An 18,762-nucleotide genomic window follows, 5' to 3' on the forward strand; every position below is an offset into this window, starting at 1 on the left:
GCAAACACGAGTCTTCTTGTATGCCCACAACTACATGTACCACACCCAACCAAATCCATCCATATATACCACACATGTACACTCAATATAGCAATCACAGGCACCACACTGCCATATACATACCACAGACACACACCCTGCATAACAACTGTGCCCACCACAACCCACATACACATGGTTACACAGAAACTCATTTACTGAATACCACATACAGAACATATACCCTACCATACAAAAACACCCCACTCACTCTCCACAGTGGTCATATGCATCCATGCCATATATGTGCATGTACACACATTTCACAGTCCACATTACAGTCACAGGCATCATACATACCACACACATACCATGCACACACTTAACACATCCAATTACACATACACACCACATCTAATCCACATAACAAATATACACACGAAACACATTCCACATACCAGTCCCATGCATCACAAATACATCTCTGTTACATACACAACCCCATGGCACCCAGCTTGATAACCTTCCCGCTTAGCAAGGTGGGGCTGCAACCTCCGGCTGAGAGGGAGCGGGTGGTGGTGTTAACACAGGCCATGCCCTGCAAGCTGGTGGCCTTGGTCCAGGATGTGTGCCCCAGGGGCCGCGCTGGGAGAGGGAGACAGCCCCGGGGGAGCGCACGTGTGTCCTGTGTGCACGTGTGCGTGCCTCCAGGGGCCGATACGCCCCGACACTCTGGGGGTGTGTGTGTGTGTGTGCGTGTACGAGGGAAAAGTGGGCCGCGCGTGGGGCAAGGCTGTACGTGTGTGAAAACTCCGCTCCCACCTGCGCAGGGACTATAGGGCCCTGGGAGTCCGGGCGGGCGGGTCCTCAACGTGCACAGCCCTCCGCGGAGTGTGAACATGTGTTTCGGAGGGAGTGTGTGTGTGGGAACCGTGCGTGGAAGCTGGCGTGCGTGTGAAAACCGAGCCTCCGAGGCGGCTGTGTTTCTAACGGCCCTCCGTCCGTGGGGTCCAGCCTACGGAGGTTGAGTGAGTGTGCGGCGGCTACAGGGCCCGCCGAGCGTGTGTGAGCAGCTGTGTGTGAGAAGGCGGGGCTGGCGGGGGCACTCGTGGCGTCTGCCGGGGCCAACGCGCGTGTGTGCGCGTGCGTGTGCACGTGGGGGCGCGGCGCGCGCCACGGCGGAGGGAGGGAAGGCGGCGGCAGGCCCAGCCCCCGGTCGCAGCGCCCGGGGCGGCTCCTCTGCGAGCCTAGGGACCGCTGCGCTCCCGCCGCCGCCAGCTCTGCTACCGCCACCTCCAAGGGCTGACCTGACTCCCGGCTCGCGCCGCGCCCGCCTCGGCTTCCTGCCCGCCCAAACGCCGCTCCTACCGAGCTCCGGATCTCCGCTCCGCGGAGGGAGAGGAAATGAGTGCGGCCGCAGCGCCGGCGCCCGAGCGCGGTTGGAAGAGCGAGAAAGTGGACGAGGCTCAGGCCCTGGCGCGGAGTTGCGCCGCCCGCAGACCCGACTTCCAGCCATGCGACGGGCTCTCCATCTGTGCCACGCACAGCCACGGCAAGTGCTTCAAGCTGCACTGGTGCTGTCACCTCGGATGGTGTCACTGTAAGTCGAGCCACGTCTCCTCGCCTTTCTCCGCGGTCCCGAGGGCTCCCGTGGGGCCGTCCGGGGTCGTAGTAGGGACTGTGCGGCCTTGGGGGGCGCCTGGCTGGGCCGGGGCTGCCCTGCCGCAGGCCGGGGCCACCGTGGGGTCCGGGCGGCGGGAACTGCCCTCGCGCCGGACCAGTCGGGCCGGCGCTGCCTTGGCAACGAGATGAAATCTGTGGGGAACCTACCTTTTTAGCCACTTCTACAAAAGGGGTCTCCCCGTCCCAGGGAAACTGGGGTGTATTCCGCCCCCCCCGCCCCTGTTTTCTTTTTCAACCGAAAAGACCAGGCGCGTGTGGAGAAAGGGTAGACAGCCGTCAGAGTTGACGACAACTGGAGGGGAAGTCTTTTTTCAGGGCTGGTGGTTAAAAGGTGCACCTCCTAATTTTTTCACTTTTGTCTTAACTGGCTGCTATTTAGAAGAAAGAGAACCCTTGGATTTGGAATCGTAGCCCATTTCTTGTATCCAGATTGAGAAAGCGCTGAAGAGTGAGGGACTGCTTCCAAGAAGTTAATATTACGAGTTTGGAAGGGTGAACTCCTTGAATACCGAGTTCCAGCATATAAAGCCAGTGTATTGTAGAGACTGTTTTAAAATTGCAAAAATAAAATGAAAGTAAGCTTCAGTGATCTTAAAGCAATTTGTAGAACTAAATGGTCTAGACCTTTTCTCTTATGTCTATCCTGCCTGTGATTTTTAAAATATTTAAGTGCCCATTTAATCAGAATTTCACTATTTTATTAGTTTATGGTATTTGGCCTGCTATATCTGATGAATTATTTCTTTTTAGAAATGTATTCTAAACTTAGTTTCCACATAACCTTATAATAGAGGGTTTGGAGTGTTTATTTAGGATGCAGATTCTCAAAGTGATCTTAAAATTATTTTTTCTTCGTTGGTTAGAAAAAATGGCTCCCAGCAAGAGATGCAGTACATAACAGATACTTGTTTCTATTAATTGAACATAATAAAATATGTTAAATTTATGACTTCAGAGATAGAGAATTCTTACATTTCCTTTACAAATGCAAGACACGTTGAACAGTATTGATTTTTTGCATTCTGTGTACTCTTGGGTCTGTTTTGTCCTATATCTCATTATTCCTGTTGCTCTCAGCTCCATTCCTAATTGTATGGCATTGCTTCCGTGGGGAACAGGGTGAAGAGTTGAAAGTAACAACTGTGAGAAACCTGTGGTGCTAGAGTACACAAGTAGGGTGACTCCGGTGAGTGCATTTCCTGTGGAAGTATAGAAAGAGTCATAGTGTGAATTGTGAGGAACATTAAAGATGGTCCAGTTCAGTGCCTGTCTTATTTCGGCAGTCTCCCCTTTGAGTACAGCGTTACTGATGGTAACCTTGCAGTCTTCTCAGGCAGCCTCTTCCTTCATTAGACAGCTTTGACTCTTAAAAATGCTCTTCCTTATATGGAGCTAAAATCAGTTACATTGGAATTTCTTCCTACACCTCCTATTTCTACCTTATGAAATCATATATAACAATCTTAACCTTTTTTAGATCCTGTCTGTTTCAACTCTTCAGATATACACATGATGTAGACTGTTTTACCCTATCTCGAGTCACAGCATCTGGCCTGAAATAGGTTTGTAATTCACATTTGTTGAATGACTGAATGAAGGTAGCCATTGTTTTCCTCTCAAGCATTGTCTTGTCCTATTTATAAATCTCCATTCCTTTCTATGGGCTTCCCAGGTGGCTCAGTGGTAAAGAATCCTCCTGACAGTGCAGGAGACGCGGATTCGATCCCAGGGTCTGATCCCTGGGTCAGGAAAATCCCCTGGAGAAGGAAATGGCTGCCCACTCCCGTATTCTTGCCTGAGAAATCCCATGGACAGAGGAGCTTGGTGGGTTGCAGTCCATGGGGCAGCAAGAGTCGGACATGACTGAGTGACTAAACCACCACCATTCTTCTCTGCCTTTCCTTGAATGGTGTTCAGGCCCCTAAGCATCCTGGTTTTTCTGTTCTGAACATATGCCGATATGGTTATGATTCTGTGAAGATCGGGAGCCCTAGAAGGCTACAGCATATCCCTGCTGTGGTATGATCTGTCCAAAATTAAGCAGGACTGATGCCGCCTGTTTGATACACTGCTACTGCAGCTAGCATCACACGAGCTTTTCTTCCACATCATATTGAGCTTGTCGTTGTCAGATTGAACTAAGCTTGCTGTGAACTAAGCCATTAAGCCTCTTTTTTGTTTGTGTGTGTGTTTTACATTTGTGGCATAAGTTAGAGCGCTTGCCTATCTCATAGTTATATATTTGGATATGGGTGACTCACAGATCACTTAGATAGATCCCTTCCATATATTTTCCTCTTTCCTTATTGATAAAATTGTTAAACAGGAGAAGACCACAGATGAAAGTCCTGAACTGTCTTTCAGGTTCATGACAATTCATTAATGAGCACTCTGTTGTTACAATCGTTTTAACAGTTACCTCACTACCTAATTGGGCTTCCCAGGCGGTTGAGCTATAATCTGCCTGCCAGTGCAGGAGACCAAGAAATGTGAGTTCAATCTGTGGGGGGTCGGATCATTTGGTGTAGGAAATGGCAACTCACTCCAGTATTCTTGCCTGGAAAATTCCATGGACAGTGGAGTCTGGTGGGCTACCGTCCCTGTGGGGTTGCAAAGAGTTGGACATGGCTGAGCGACTGAGCACACACACACACACCTTATCATACCTTTATCCACCTTTTGTTTATCTTATCTATATTGGTTTAGTGAGATACTGATCAGATATTTTGTTGCAATTCTCCCAACATACTACTTTTATGTCTTTTTGATACATGATGTCTATCTGTAAACATACTTCTGTAAAAAAAAAATAAAGGAAATTAGTTGAGTGTAATGCAGGTTGATTCCACAGATGCTTCACATTTTCTTTTTTAAGTGATTAGTAGCTACTTTTTAAATAATCTGAATTTAGAAAGGACTGACATTGAGTATACTGGACCATTCGCAGTTCTTTTTCTTTTTTAAATCAAGCCTGCATTTATTTGCTCTTTTCAGTCTTTGGCAGCCTTCTGGGATTCCATGCTTCCTCTGCTGCTGGTGGTTTGGTGATCACATCCAAGAATAGCTTCAGTTCATTTAGAGCAGCCAGCTGCCCTGTTCAGTCTCCTCACCTGTGTGAGGCATCAATTCTTTCTACCCTTTTTAAGCCTCAATATTATTTTTCTTTAAGAGAAGGAGAATTAACATATTTGAGAAGTTCTACTTCTTTTGGTACTCATGAACACATCAGTCCTAAATAAAATTCTTTTAATTTTGGTGAACATACATTGAGTACCTTCTCTTTATGAGACATTATTATGGAAACTAGGAATACAGATATGAATATAGCTGGATCATGTCCCATAAGCAGAGTGTAAGGGTGTGAGTCATCCTATATTTATTTTTGCATTCCTTTAAAAGCACAAATGATATGAATGAAAAATGATCAACTTGTTCACCAAATTGGTAAAGATTAAACCAGGAAGACTACCTTGAGATGCTTGAGAGAGGAAATTCAGAACAAATAAAGGAAATTCAGTTTTATATGGTTGATGTTAAATTTGTGAAATTTATAACCTTATGAAGTAGAAAAGGCTGCAAGTACATACCTGTTCAGGAAAGACACAAACTGTGTATATGTTGACAGATGCAGTGCTTGATGTAAAGGAAATAGTATATTTGGGTAATCGATTTTGAGGACTATGTCTGTGATGAAAACTGGATATGTTCTATTGATGTCTCTGTCAGAGAGAGATTATTGGGCTGATTGAATTCTGGCCCTGAATCTGAACCTTTTTTTTTTTTTTAAGGAGTGGTATTGGGTTGATTTAACAAATGAAGGATTCCAAGAAGAGTTTTGAGAGAGGAAAAGACGTGGCTTGGCTAGGGAAGAGGGATGGTAAACAATAAATCATATGTAGATATTGTAAAGTAGCTTTTTTGTGACTGGAGTAGATAGAATGTTAGAAGAAATAAGAAATTTGATTGTTGAGGTGTTAGGGAGGGATGAACTGGACAGTGGGGAGGTTCCAGTTGCTAGAGACCTTGGCATTATAATGGTGAAATGAGTAGTGGGGGAATGAAATCCGCATGGGAGAATATTTTCATATTAGTGTAAAAAAATAGGTTGAAATTCATGCAACAATGTCTATTTAATGGAAATTAGAACAGATTAGATTTGGAGGGGGAGGAAGAATAAAGGATGGATTCTAGAATTTTGCCTTATGCAGCTTGGATGGATGGTGATGCTGTTCATTCACTAACATCCAAATACTGGAGAAGAACTAGGTTTGGATGATCATGGAATCATGAATCCACAAAGACCATGAATCCAATTTTGTATCTATTGAGTTTATGTTGCCTTGTCATTGCATGGTGATGTCAGTAGGCATTTGGATATAGAGGATATAGAGCTTGGAGAAGTCTGCACTGGAGATAATATGGAAGTCTATAACTTCTTTATAGATTGCAGTTGTAGCCATGATGAAGCATGCGATTGCCAACGGAGAAGTTATAGTATGAGAAATGAAGAAACCCTTTAGGCTTTCCCTTTAGAACACTTAACATTTAGAGGCTGGTTACAGGAGGATTAGCTGGCAATTGAGTCTAGGAAGAGATGGCCAAAGAAGAAAAAGTCTGGAAAGCATGGTATTACAGAGGCCAAGGGAAAGGAGTGCTTTAAGAAAGAATATGAAGATGAAATTTGTTTTCAGCAGGTTATTTCTTAGATATTGGTGAAACTAGAAATAGTGATTTTTTTTTTTTTTTATTACTGAAGAAGAGGCTGAAAGGTTTAGTTTTGCAAGAATAACTTAAGGAGTATACTTAATTATAGCATAGCTATTTGCGATCATGAATTCTTCAAGGTAGAAAGGGAATAAAATACCAGGATAAGAGAATTAGGACACAAAGATAGTAGTTAATATTTACTGAGTGATTAGTTTGTGCCAGAGTAAGCTGATTATGCTAAGCATTCAATAACCAATGATGTTATTATGTCCATTCTATAGTGGAGGAGAAATGCTTAAAGAAGTCAAGTAACTTGCCCGTGGGCATGTAGCTAGTAAGGAGTAGAACCTGGATTTGAAGTCTTGTCTGTCTGATTCTTGGGCCTGGAGTCTTAACCACTGCAGGCACTCTAGAGCAATTTAAAGTTAATGAGCAAAATCAACAGTTTTTTGGCTTTGTTAAAACCAGTGATGGGGAAAGTTTTTAAGAAATAGGTGGCAAATTGTATCAATTGCCATAGTGAAGTACAGAAGAATGGAAAGTGTAAAGAGATCCCTGAATATGGTGAGGGGTGAAATCCAAGTTAAGAACTATCAAAGAGAAAGTGATGAGAGGGTGTTGGGGGTGAGGTGGGGATTGATAGGTAGAGATGGGGTCATGTGTGTGATGTGATGTCTGTACCACCAGCAGAACTCAGCTTTTATTGGCTTAATAAAATCACACAATAGGTGAGCTCAGTTTTCTGCAGAAGACATCTTAAAAGATGTCTCTTTCAGGTTGAAAGCAGGAAGAGTGGGACTTGATGTAGTCTAATAGATGATATTAACATATCTAAAGAAAGACTGTTAAAGCAGAAGGTGGATGGGCAGCATCGAATTACAGAAAAATGGGAGTAGGAGAGGCAGAATTTGGAAATGTTTTTTCCCAGGACTCTTCAGAGAAGGTGGCACAGCCTAGAGGCTTAAATGTCTGGTCCTGTGACTGGACTATCTCAGCAAGTGTTTGGTTATAATTTGGCCTCCTATTTTTATATGTCCTATAGGGAAAGAAAGCTGATTGGAGGATTTAACTGTCAGGACCTTGGGGCAAGTATAGGTCTGTCCACTAGCTAGTGTATTAGCATTATGGTTTTTGCATTACTCTGTTTGTTCTATTTTCCTGCTTCTACTCAACCTCCCAAATCAAGTTCTGATTTCCCCCGGGGTAATGCCAGCTGGTTTTCCCAAAGGGCAGCTCAGGCATATCAGTAACAGAAGCTACAGAAAATATATTTGAGATGTCTGACAGTGAAAACTGGCAAAAAAGGGAGTGGTAGTTTGATTAGATGGAGGAGTCAGCTGAAGGTTTTTTCTTCTAATGAGGCCTCTTTCTATGTCTGGTAATTAAAGGAAGAGGATTCAGGTGTTAGCCAGTGCAGAGGTGAAGTCAGTTTCTGAGTTTTCTCTTTTATCCAGAGATAGAGAAAGCTCATAGGTGTTTTTCCATCTAAGTGGTGTTTCGATAATAGATGGCAGCACACTTGTTGTTTATATGCAGGCACAATTGTAACTTTATGCGTGTGTTAGCTCATTTGCACTTCACGACGGCCTTGGGAAGTAGCTATTGTCATTATCCTCATTTTTTAGGTGGACACTTGTTGGAGGTCCCACAAAGTAGCTCTGGCCATATGTGGTCAGTGTATTAGAATCTCACAGACCAGCTGGTACCCAGGCTCTGGGTTTCTTGGTTCTGCTCAAGGTACAATAAGGAGGATTTCAGCTATTTCAGATTCTCTTTGGAACAAGGAGGATTTAAAAAAATAAGTAAAAATAAGAATGGTTTCTTATTTTAAGAGAAGGGCAATTATATGCAATATGAACTTTATGGAGTGGTTGCAAACTGTACAACTAGGCTTTTAAAAAGTATTTAATGGAGTTTGGGATCCACATGTGCATGCTGCTATATTTTAAATGGATAACCAACAGGGACCTACTGTATAGCACAGGGAACTCTGCTGAATGTTATGTGGCAGCCTGAATGGGAAGGGGGTTTGGGGGAGAATGGATACATGTGTATACATATGGCTGAGTCCTTTGCTGTTCACCTGAAACCATCACAACATTGTTAATTGGCTATACTCCAATACAAAAGGAAAAGTTAAATAAAAGATATTTAATGATGTATTTGTATAATATGAAGTTTCAGTCATGTCGTATCTTCAGATGATCCCTGACTAGTGCAAGCCTCTTTTGGTGAGCTTTGCATGTGTACCGTTAATTATTACTGGTTTCCAAGACTGATGAACTTTAAAAGGTTTGAACCAAACAGCTTTTGAGGACCTTTTTATGACTATTCCCTGCATTATAACACCCTGTTTAAGTTTATCCTCTCATGTTGTGGAGCCTCATTAATTCACAAGAAAGAATGTCTTCAGAGAAGTTAAGTGTTATTAATTCCAGATAAACACAGGGACATATGTTTAACTTAAACTAACAGTTATCTAGAAGAAGATATGCTTTCTTGAAAAATAAAGTGCTTTATATATAAAATGTGAGGACAGAGTATGGTCGTAGAAAGAGTGAGGGCTTTGGAGTCAGACACACTTGAATTCAGTCCTGGTTCTTCCATTCATTGGCAGGATAGCTTCGGATAGGTTACTCAACCTTTCTCAGCTTCAGTGTTCTCTTCTGAAAAATAGGAATAAAAATCCTACTTCACAGGGTTATTGTGAAGATTAAGTGACATAAGCAGAGTACTTAGTGCAGGTGTTCAGCATCAGCCCCTCCTCAAAACAAGCGATAGAAATATTAGTATAGTCGTCCCAGGGACAGGCTCTGCAGTTGGGCTTTGTGTCTGAATCCTGGCTCTGCCCACTGGCGAGTTACATGGTTTGGGGGAAGTTACTTAACTTCCTTCTTTCAGTTTCATCATTTTTAATACGGGGATAATAACATAGTTATATTATCATAGTGGTGATACCTCAAAAACCCAAACTCCAACTGATTCTCCTTGAACAAATGTCCTGGTTAATCTGGGATTCACTTTGTAACCATACTCATTTGTTCAGTTACACACTTCAACACAGATGGTAAAAACATACATTTTGAATAGTATAACCTTTAGAAATCAAGTTTTTCAGTTGTCCTCATTGTGGGAAGGTCTATTTCATAATAGCTACTTTGTGATAATTGTCTACTTTTTACCTTGGAATTTTATTTTGTGCTCTTCCACTCCCCTGCTCTATCCTATTTTCCACCCTTGTTAAGCAATGGATAGTTCTGATTAATTAGATACACCAGTTAATAAGTATTATTATTATAGCAAACAGATTATATCAAACATGATATAGAAGTATTGTATCAAACATGGGTTAATATGTTTCAAAGGATCAGAATATTATAAAGCTGTTAAAGTGAAGCTGCACATACTAACTTTAATGATTGCTATCCTGTAACAATACTTGGGTATCATTTGGAATATTGATTTTGTGTAGAAAAATGGCAAAGTGCTAATTATATGCAACATGAAGGTTTTTGGACTGGTTGCAAAGTGTATAAAACTATGCTTTTTAGGAGGAGTCCTGGCTGCTAGAATGATGGACAAAGTAGAATTAATTGTTTTTGCAAGTTACTTTACTAAAATTCACAGAATTTTTGTTTTGTGTTTCTTTTCTTCTTATTGTTGGTTTGTTCTTCAATATTCTGATATTTAGCAGTATTCTGTAAGCACACTACCAAAAACATGCAATGTCTGAAGTGGTCAGCAGCTACAATAAATCTCTCCAGCTGTATCTGCACAATGCCCTGAAAAAGTCCATTCAGGACAAATTTTTTAACCTCCCTAGTGCTTATTTGCCCATTTAAAACTAGATTCTTGGTGTGATATAGAATGTTATTTCTTCCTCTGTATCTCATTTAAACAGACCTTTAGTGAAATGAAAACACTAAAAGAGTTTTGTAGTAATTTGGTATTTTGTGTAATAATTGTGGTGTTTTGTGTCTGTTAGACTCATTTGTTTTTTCTTTCTGTCTGCACACACACACATATACCCATACATGTGCTTTTTTTCATTTAAAAGTAAGTTGCTGATGTGACATTTCACCTGAATATTTCAGCATACCTCTCATTTTGCTATGAAACCACAATACTAATCACACCTAAGATAGTAACATGAATTCAGCAACACCATCTAATACACAGTTTCCTTAATTGTCAAAAAATTAATTTTATAGCTGACTTTTCAATTCAAGAGCCAATCAAGATTCATATATCACACGGATATTTTAATGGCATAGACTGTGGCGATGGTTTCCAGTATATCAGAATATTTATCCATTTCTTCTATTTTCAGCTACCCATAAGATAGTTTAGGAATTATTATATTGGTTTCACTACCAATGACAAATTGATGACTTAAAGTTCAAGATAGAATATATCTTGGGAAGGATGTATGTAGTCAGAACACTCTGTTCAAAAGTTTCTTGAGTTAATTTTTTTCTGTGTGGTCATGTTATCAGTTGGGTTCACTTATTTCTGACTTGAATCAATTTCAGGTATACTTTTTTCATCTTTTTTAAATTAAACTTTTAATTTTGAGATAATTTGTAGGTTCACATACAGTTGTGGGAAATAATACAGAGATCCCACATATTCTGTATCCAGTTTCCCAGTGATAGTATTTCACAGAACTGTAGTATGATATCACAACCAGGAAATTGTCATTGATACATATAGGTTCAGGAACAGTTTCAGCATTGCAAGCATACCTCATGTTGCCTCTTTGTAGCCATATTCACTTTCACTTCTGCACCAGCCCTAATTAATCCCTGCCAATTACTAATCTGTTCTCTATTTAATTTTGTCACTTCCGGGATGTCATATAAATAGATCATATGTTATGTAACCTTTGGGGACTGGCTTTTTTCACTCAGCATAATAACTCTGGTGATTCATTCTGTTTGTTGGGTATATCGATAGCTCGTTCCTTTTTATGGCTAAGTAGTGTTCCATGCTGTACATGTACCACAGTTTGTTTACCTGTTCACCCACTGAAGGACACCTGGGTTATTTCTGGTTTTTAGTTATTATAAATAAGCCTGCTGTAAACCTTTGTGTATGGTTTACTGTGTGAACAAAAGCCTTCATTTTTCTGGAATAAATGCCCAGAAGCACAAATGCTTGGTTATGTGGAGGTTGCACATTTAGTTTTTTAAGTAACTGCTAAACTGTTTTCCATGGTTACCGTACCATTTTACATTCCTGCCAGCAATGTATGAGTGATCCAGTTTCTTTACCACATTTCCTGTCAGTGTTTGGTGGTGCTGCTATTTTTATTTTAGTGATCTGGTAGATGTGTACTGATCACTCTTTTTGATTTTAATTTGCATTTACCTGATGGTTAACATTGATGTGCTTATTCACCATTTGTATATCCTCTTTGGTGAAGTGTCTTTAATTTTTAAGACTTTTTTAAAAGCAGTTTTAGGTTTACAGCAAAATCAAGAGGCAGGTATGGAGCTTTCCCGTGTATTTTGCCCCCACATGTGCATAGCCTTGTCTATTATTATTTATCAGAATTGTACATTTTTTTTAACCCAGGATGAACCTATACTGACACATCATAGTTATCTAAAGTGCACAGTTTACCTTAGGCTTCACTCCAGGTGTTGCACATTCTATGAATATGGACAATAATGACATACATGCATTATGTATAATATCATCCAGAGTGTTTTCACTGCTCTAAAAATACCCTCCCCTTGGAAACCACTGATTTTTCTCATTGTCTCCATTGTTTTATTTTCTCCAGAATGTCATATAGTTGGAATCATACAGTATATAGTCTTTTCAGACTGGCTTCTTTCACTTATTAATGTGCATTTCTTCATGTCTTTTCATGGCTTGGTAGCTCATTTCTTTTTAGTGCTGAATAATATTCCATCACCTGGATGTACCACAGTTTTTTTTTTTTTTAATTATTTTTTTACAAAAGTAAATTGAGGTATAACTGACATTTGTTTCAGGGGTACAGCATAGTGATTCAATATTTGTGTATACAGTGAAATGATCATCGCAGTAAGTCAAGTTAACATCCATCACCATACATAGTTACAGATTTTTTTCCTATGCTGAGAACTTTTAATATAAGATGTACTCTGGTAGCAACTTGAAAATATACAGTAGAGTATTATTAACTATTATTATAGTTACAATAACTGAAACAACTATTCCCAATTATCAGGTGGTGCTAATGGTAAAGAACCCACCTGCCAATGCAGGAGACATAGAAGACATGGGTTTGATCTCTGGGTTGGGAAGATCCCCTGGATGAGGGCATGGCAACCCACGCCAGTATTCTTGTCTGGAGAATTCTGTGAACACAGGAGCCTGGTGGGCTATGGTCTGTAGGGTTGCAGAGTTGGATATGACTGAAACAACTTAGCACTCATGCATCCCTGCTGCTGCTAAGTTGCTTCAGTCATGTCCGACTGTGTGACCCCAGAGACGGCAGCCCACCAGGCTCCCCCATCCCTGGGATTCTCCAGGCAAGAACACTGGAGTGGGGTGCCACTGCCTTCTCCCATGGGTTGTCATTTCCTTCTCCAATGCAAGAAAGTGAAAAGTGAAAGTGAAGTCGCTCAGTCGTGTCTGACTCTTAGCGACCCCATAGACTGCAGCCCACCAGGCTTCTCCATCCATGGGATTTTCCAGGCAAGAGTACTGGAGTGGGGTGCCACTGCCTTCTCCCATGCATCCCTAATGATAGTTTATTTTATAACTGAAATTTGGCCATTTTGACCATCTTCACTCATTTTGCCCCATTCTCTCACCGCCATGCTTCTGGCAACCACCAGTCTGTTTCCTCTACCTGTGAGTTTTCAGGTTTTTATAATTATTTTTTTTAATCCATGTGTAAGTGAGAATATATGGTATTTGTCTTCTTCTGTTTGACTTATATCACTTACCGTAATGCCCTCAAGGTCCATCCATGTTGTCACAAATGGTAAGCTTTCATTCTTTTCTATGACTGAATGATATTCTGCACATATAGCACATTTTCTTTATCAATTCATGTGGTGGTGGATACTTAGATTATTTCAGTGTCTTGGCAATTGTAAATAATGCTGCAGTGAACAGGCGGGTGCGTATATCTTTCCAAATCAACACTTTCATTTTCTTCAAATGCACACCCAGAGGTGGAATTGCTGGATCATATGTAGTTCTGTGTTTAATTTTTTGAGAGACCTTCATACTGTCTTCCATAGTAGCTGCACCAGTTTGCATCCCCACCAACAGCACCCAGTGGTTCCCTTTTCTCCATAACCTCACCAACGCTTATTTCTTGTTATTTCTTGGGTGTTTTTTAATAACAGCTGTTCTAGCAGGTGTGAGGTGATACCTCATTTTTGTTCTGATTTGCATTTCCCTGATGATTAGTGATGTTGAGCTCCTTTTCATGTGTTGACCATCTGTATGTTTTCTTTGGAAAAAGATCTATTCAGATTGTTTGCCCATTTTTAAACCAGATTATTTTGGGTATTGAATTTAGTGAGTTCATTATATATTTTGGATATTAACTCATAATGAGTTATATGATTTGTAGGTATTTTCTCCTATTGGGGAGGTTACTTTTTCATTTTGTTAATGGTTCCTTTTCTTCTGCATAAGCTTTTTAGTTTGATGTGTTCCCACCTTCTTATTTTTGCTTTTGACATCAAATCTCAAAGAATCATCACCAAGAATGAAGTCTAGTTTGAAGCCGAGAAGCATGGTACCGCCAGTTTTGTTCTTCTTTCTCAAGATTGTTTTTGCTGTCTGGGGTCTTGTACACTACGGTTTCTTCATTCATCTACTTAAGGACATCTCGGCTGCCTCTAATTTTTGGCAGTTACGAAGAAAGCTGCCATAAACATCTGTGTGTAGGTTTTCGTGTGAATGGAAGTTTTCAACTCCTTTGTGTAAATAAATACCAAGAAGTGTGATTGCTGGATTGTATGGTAAGAGTCTGTCTTCCAGAGGGACTGTATTATTTTCATTTCCACTGGAAATGTTTGAGCGTTGCTGTTGCTCCACACCCTGTCCAGCTTTGCTGGTGTCAGTGTTCCAGATTTGGGCCGTTCCATGTGTGTGTTTTTCAAATGTTTTCTTCCAGTCTGTGACTTGTTTTCTAATTCTCTTTATATTTTCTTTCCCAGAGCAGAAGTTTTTAATTTTAAATAAATCAAAGTTATTAGTTATTTCTTTCATGGATCGTGTCTTTGGTGTTATATTTAAAAAGGCATCACCATACCCAAGGTCACCTAGGTTTTTTCCTTTGTTATCTTTTAGGAGTTTTATAGTTCTGCATTTTACATTTAGGCCTGTGATTCATTTTGGGTTAATGTGTGTGAAGAGTAAAAAGTCTACATCTAGATTTGTTTGCTTTTGCATGTTTATATCCAGTTGTTCCAATACTATTTGCTGAAGAGACTTCTTCTTTAATTGGTTTTTTTTTTTTGGCTGTTGAGTTTTGAGAATTTTTAGTATATTCTGTGCACTGGTCTTTTGTCAGAGCAGTAGTTCACATTTTCTCATAGTTCTGTAGCTTGTCTTTTCATCCTCTTACAGAGTCCTTTGTGGATCAAACTTTAAGAATTTTGATGAAGTCAGGTTTATGAAATTTTCCTTTTATAGATGATGCTTTTGGTGCTTTTTAGAACTCTCTGCTTAACCTGAGATCCTAAAGATTTTTTCCTATATTTTTTCTTAAAGGTGTTACAGGTTTTAGTTTTACATTTAAGTCTGTGATCCATTTTGAGTTTTTGTATAAGGTGTCCATTTTAGATCAAGGTTTTGTGGATTCTTTTTGTTTTTGTTTGCCTATGGATGTCCAGATTGCTGCAGTGGTACTCGTGGAAAAGGCAGCCTTTCCTTTATTGAACTGCTTTTGCACCTTTGTCAAAAAGCATGTTGTGTAGTCTGTTTCTCTGTTCAGTTCCACTGATCTCTGTGTCTGTTCCTCTGCTGATACCACACAGTGTTGATACTATAGTGACAGAACGTGTCTTTAAACCTGGTAGTCTGGTTCTTCCTACTTTGCTTTTTGTTTTTTTTTCAGAATTGTTTTAGCTATTCTAGTTCCTTTACCTTTCCATATGAATTGTAGAATAACATTTTTTGTATCTGTTGGGTTGGCTAAGACGTTGGTTCGGGTTTTTCCATACAGTGTTACAAAAAAAAGAAAAACTGAATGAACTTTTTGGCCACCCAATACATAACTCTTGCTAGGATTTTGATAAGAATTGTGATAAACCTGTAAGTCACCTTTGCTGCTGCTGCTAAGTCGCTGCGTGTCCGACTCTGTGTGACCCCAGAGATGGCAGCCCACCAGGCTCCCCCGTCCCTGGGATTCTCCAGGCAAGAACACTGGAGTGGGTTGCCATTGCCTTCTCCAGTGCATGAAAGTGAAAAGTGAAAGTGAAGTCGCTCAGTCGTGTCCGACTCTCAGCGACCCCATGGACTGCAGCCTACCAGGCTCCTCCGCCCATGGGATTTTCCAGGCAAGAGTACTGGAGTGGGTTGCCACTGCCTTCTCCGAAGTCACCTTTGGGAGAGTTAAAAATCTTCCTTATGTTGACTCTTCGTTCCGTGAACATGGTATGTCCCTCCATTTATTTAAATCTTTGATTTATTTCATCAACATTGTATAATTTTTAGCATATAAGTCCTGTATATATTTTGTTTGAATCATACATAAGTATTTACAACCTACCTGCAGTTGAGAGACCTGGGTTCGATCCCTGGATTGGGAAGATCTCCTGGAGAAGAGATGACTAACCACTCCAGTATTCTTGCCTGGCAGAGGAGCCTGGCAGGCTACAGTCCATGGGGTTGCAAAGAGTTGGACACGACTGATGACTTTCACTCACTCACATTTACAATTTTAAAAATTACAAATGTATTGAGTTTTTAACCTTGGTGTTTATTGCCAAATTTTATTGCTTATATATGTTTATTGCTAGGATATAGAAATGTAAGTGATTTTCATTTTTCATTCAGTTTATTTTGTGTTCTGTGGCCTAGTTGAACTCACTTATTAGTTCCAAGAGTTAAAAAAAATTTTTTTGGGGGGATTTTTATTTAGACAGTCATTTCATATGCAGGTGGCGACAGTTTTATTTATGCTTTTTGCCTCCAATTCATAGGGCTTTTCCCTTTCCCCCTTTTCTGCTTTGTTGTACTGGCTAGAACTTCTGGAGCTATATTGAATAAGAACAGATATCTGTGCCTTGTTCTTTTCTCCTTAGGAGGGAAGCATTAGATTTTTCATCTTTAAGTACAATGTTAGTGTTAGATTTTTTGTGGTGTCTTTTTATTGAGAAAATCCTTTTCTATTCCTGTTTTATCAAAGTTGTTATTATGAATAAGTATCAAATTTTGTTAGATATGTCAGTTTTGCACCCCTGGAATAAGCATCACTTGGTTATGGTGTGTAATTCTTTTGATATATTGCTGAATTCTGTTTGTTGATAATTTGTGAAGGATCTTTATGTCTATATTTATGAGGAGTGTTAGTCTATAGTTTTCTTTTTTAGACTGTCTTTGTGTGGCTTTGATATCAGGGCAATAGTAAACTAGTTTTATACAATGAATTGGGAATTTTTTATTCCTATCCTATTTTCTGAAAGAACTTGTTTAGAATTGATGCTCATTTTTCTTAAACATTTGGTGGAATTCTCTAGTGAAGTCATGTGGGTCTGGAGATTTTTTAAATTACTATTTCAATACTGTATAGCACAGGAAACTATATTTAGTGTCTTGTAATAAATTATAATTGAAAAGAATCTGAAAAATATTATTTATATACATATATATATATGGATCTTTTTGCTGTAACCAGAAACTAACACATTATAAATCAACTGTACCTCAATAAAAAGCCTAAAAAATTAAATTAATAATTTAGTTTCCTTATTAAACAATATTCAAATAATTGCCAATGTATGAGTTGTGGTAGTTTGTAATTTTTGAGGAATTGATCCATTTCATTGTAAGTTGTCAAATTTGTGTGTGTAGAGTTTGTAGTTAGGGAATACTACAAACTCTACATTATATTTTGATCAAATTATATTTTGATGTCTGAATGGTTTTTAGTAATATCCTCTGCTTAATTCCTGGTACTGGTAGTTTGTGTCTTTTTTTAAATTTTGTTTATCAGTCTTGCTGCGTATGTGCTTAGTTGCTCAGTTGTGTCTTTGCAACCCCATGGTCTGTAACCCGCCAGGCTTCTCTGTCCATGGCATTTTCCAGGCAGGAATACTGGAGTGGGTTGCCGCGTATGTGCTTAGTTGCTCAGTTGTGTCTTTGCAACCCCATGGTCTGTAACCCGCCAGGCTTCTCTGTCCATGGCATTTTCCAGGCAGGAATACTGGAGTGGGTTGCCATGCCCTCCTCCAGGGGATCCTCCCGACCCAGGGGTTGAACTCAGGTTTCCTGCGCTGTAGGCGGATTCTTTCCTGTCTTGAGCCACCAGGGTACCCATCAGTCTTGCTAGAGGTCTGTTAATTTTATTGACCTGTTTGCAGAACTGGCTCTTTGTTTCATTTATTTTCTCTATTATTTTTCTGTGTTCATTGTCATTGGTTTCTTCTCTCATCTTTATTATGTCTTTCCTTCTCTTCTGCTTGCTTTGAGTTTTTTTTGTGCTGCCCACTTTTTAAGAATCTTAAATGTGGGAATTTAGATGACTGATTTGAGGCTTTTCCTCTTTTCTGATGTATGCAGTTATTGATATAAAAATCCATCTCATCATTGCTTTAGGTGTGCACCACAATTTTGATATGTTTTATTTTAGCTTTAATTAAGCTCATGTTTTGATTTCTCTTGATATATCTTTCTGATTCATGGATTATTTAGAAGTATTGTTTAGTTTCCAAGTGTTTGGAGGTTTTCTTGATATAATTTTGTTACTTGGTTTTTCATTTTAATCACTGAACACATTTTGTGTGATTTTAATTCTTTTAAACTTAAAACCGGGAGAAATATCAATAACCTCAATATGCAGATGATACCACTCTAATGGCGAAAAGTAAAGAGGAATTTAAGAGCCCCTTGATGAAGGTGAAAGAGGAGAGTGAAAAGCTGGCTTAAAATTCAACATTAAAAAAATTAAGATAATGACATTCAGTCCCATCACTTCATGGCAAATAGATGGGGATAAAATGGAAACAGTGACAGACTATTTTTTTGGGCTCCAAAATCACTGCAGATGGTGACTGCAGCCATGAAATTAAAAAATGCTTGCTTCTTGGAAGAAAAGCTATGACAAACCTAGACAGCATATTAAAAAGCAGAGACATCACTTTGCCGAAAAAGGTCCTTATAGTCAAAGCTATGGTTTTTCCAGTAGTCATGTACAAATGGGAGAATTGGACC

At 39.8% G+C, this 18,762-nt stretch overlaps 1 protein-coding gene across 1 annotated transcript in view; it reads left to right on the plus strand.

Annotated features, from left to right (window-relative positions):
- The first annotated feature begins 554 nt into the window (after window positions 1–554).
- The window catches only part of C2H3orf70 (chromosome 2 C3orf70 homolog), a 129,870-nt gene continuing 111,662 nt past the window's right edge, over window positions 555–18,762 (plus strand). Inside the window, exon 1 of the mRNA XM_055568842.1 lies at window positions 555–1,579. Coding sequence (XP_055424817.1) covers window positions 1,384–1,579 — 196 coding nt within the window. The 5' untranslated portion in view covers window positions 555–1,383. The remainder of the gene's footprint in view (window positions 1,580–18,762) is intronic.

Source organism: Bubalus kerabau, chromosome 2, assembly GCF_029407905.1.
Source record: "Bubalus kerabau isolate K-KA32 ecotype Philippines breed swamp buffalo chromosome 2, PCC_UOA_SB_1v2, whole genome shotgun sequence".
Taxonomy (NCBI): Eukaryota; Metazoa; Chordata; class Mammalia; order Artiodactyla; family Bovidae; genus Bubalus; species Bubalus kerabau.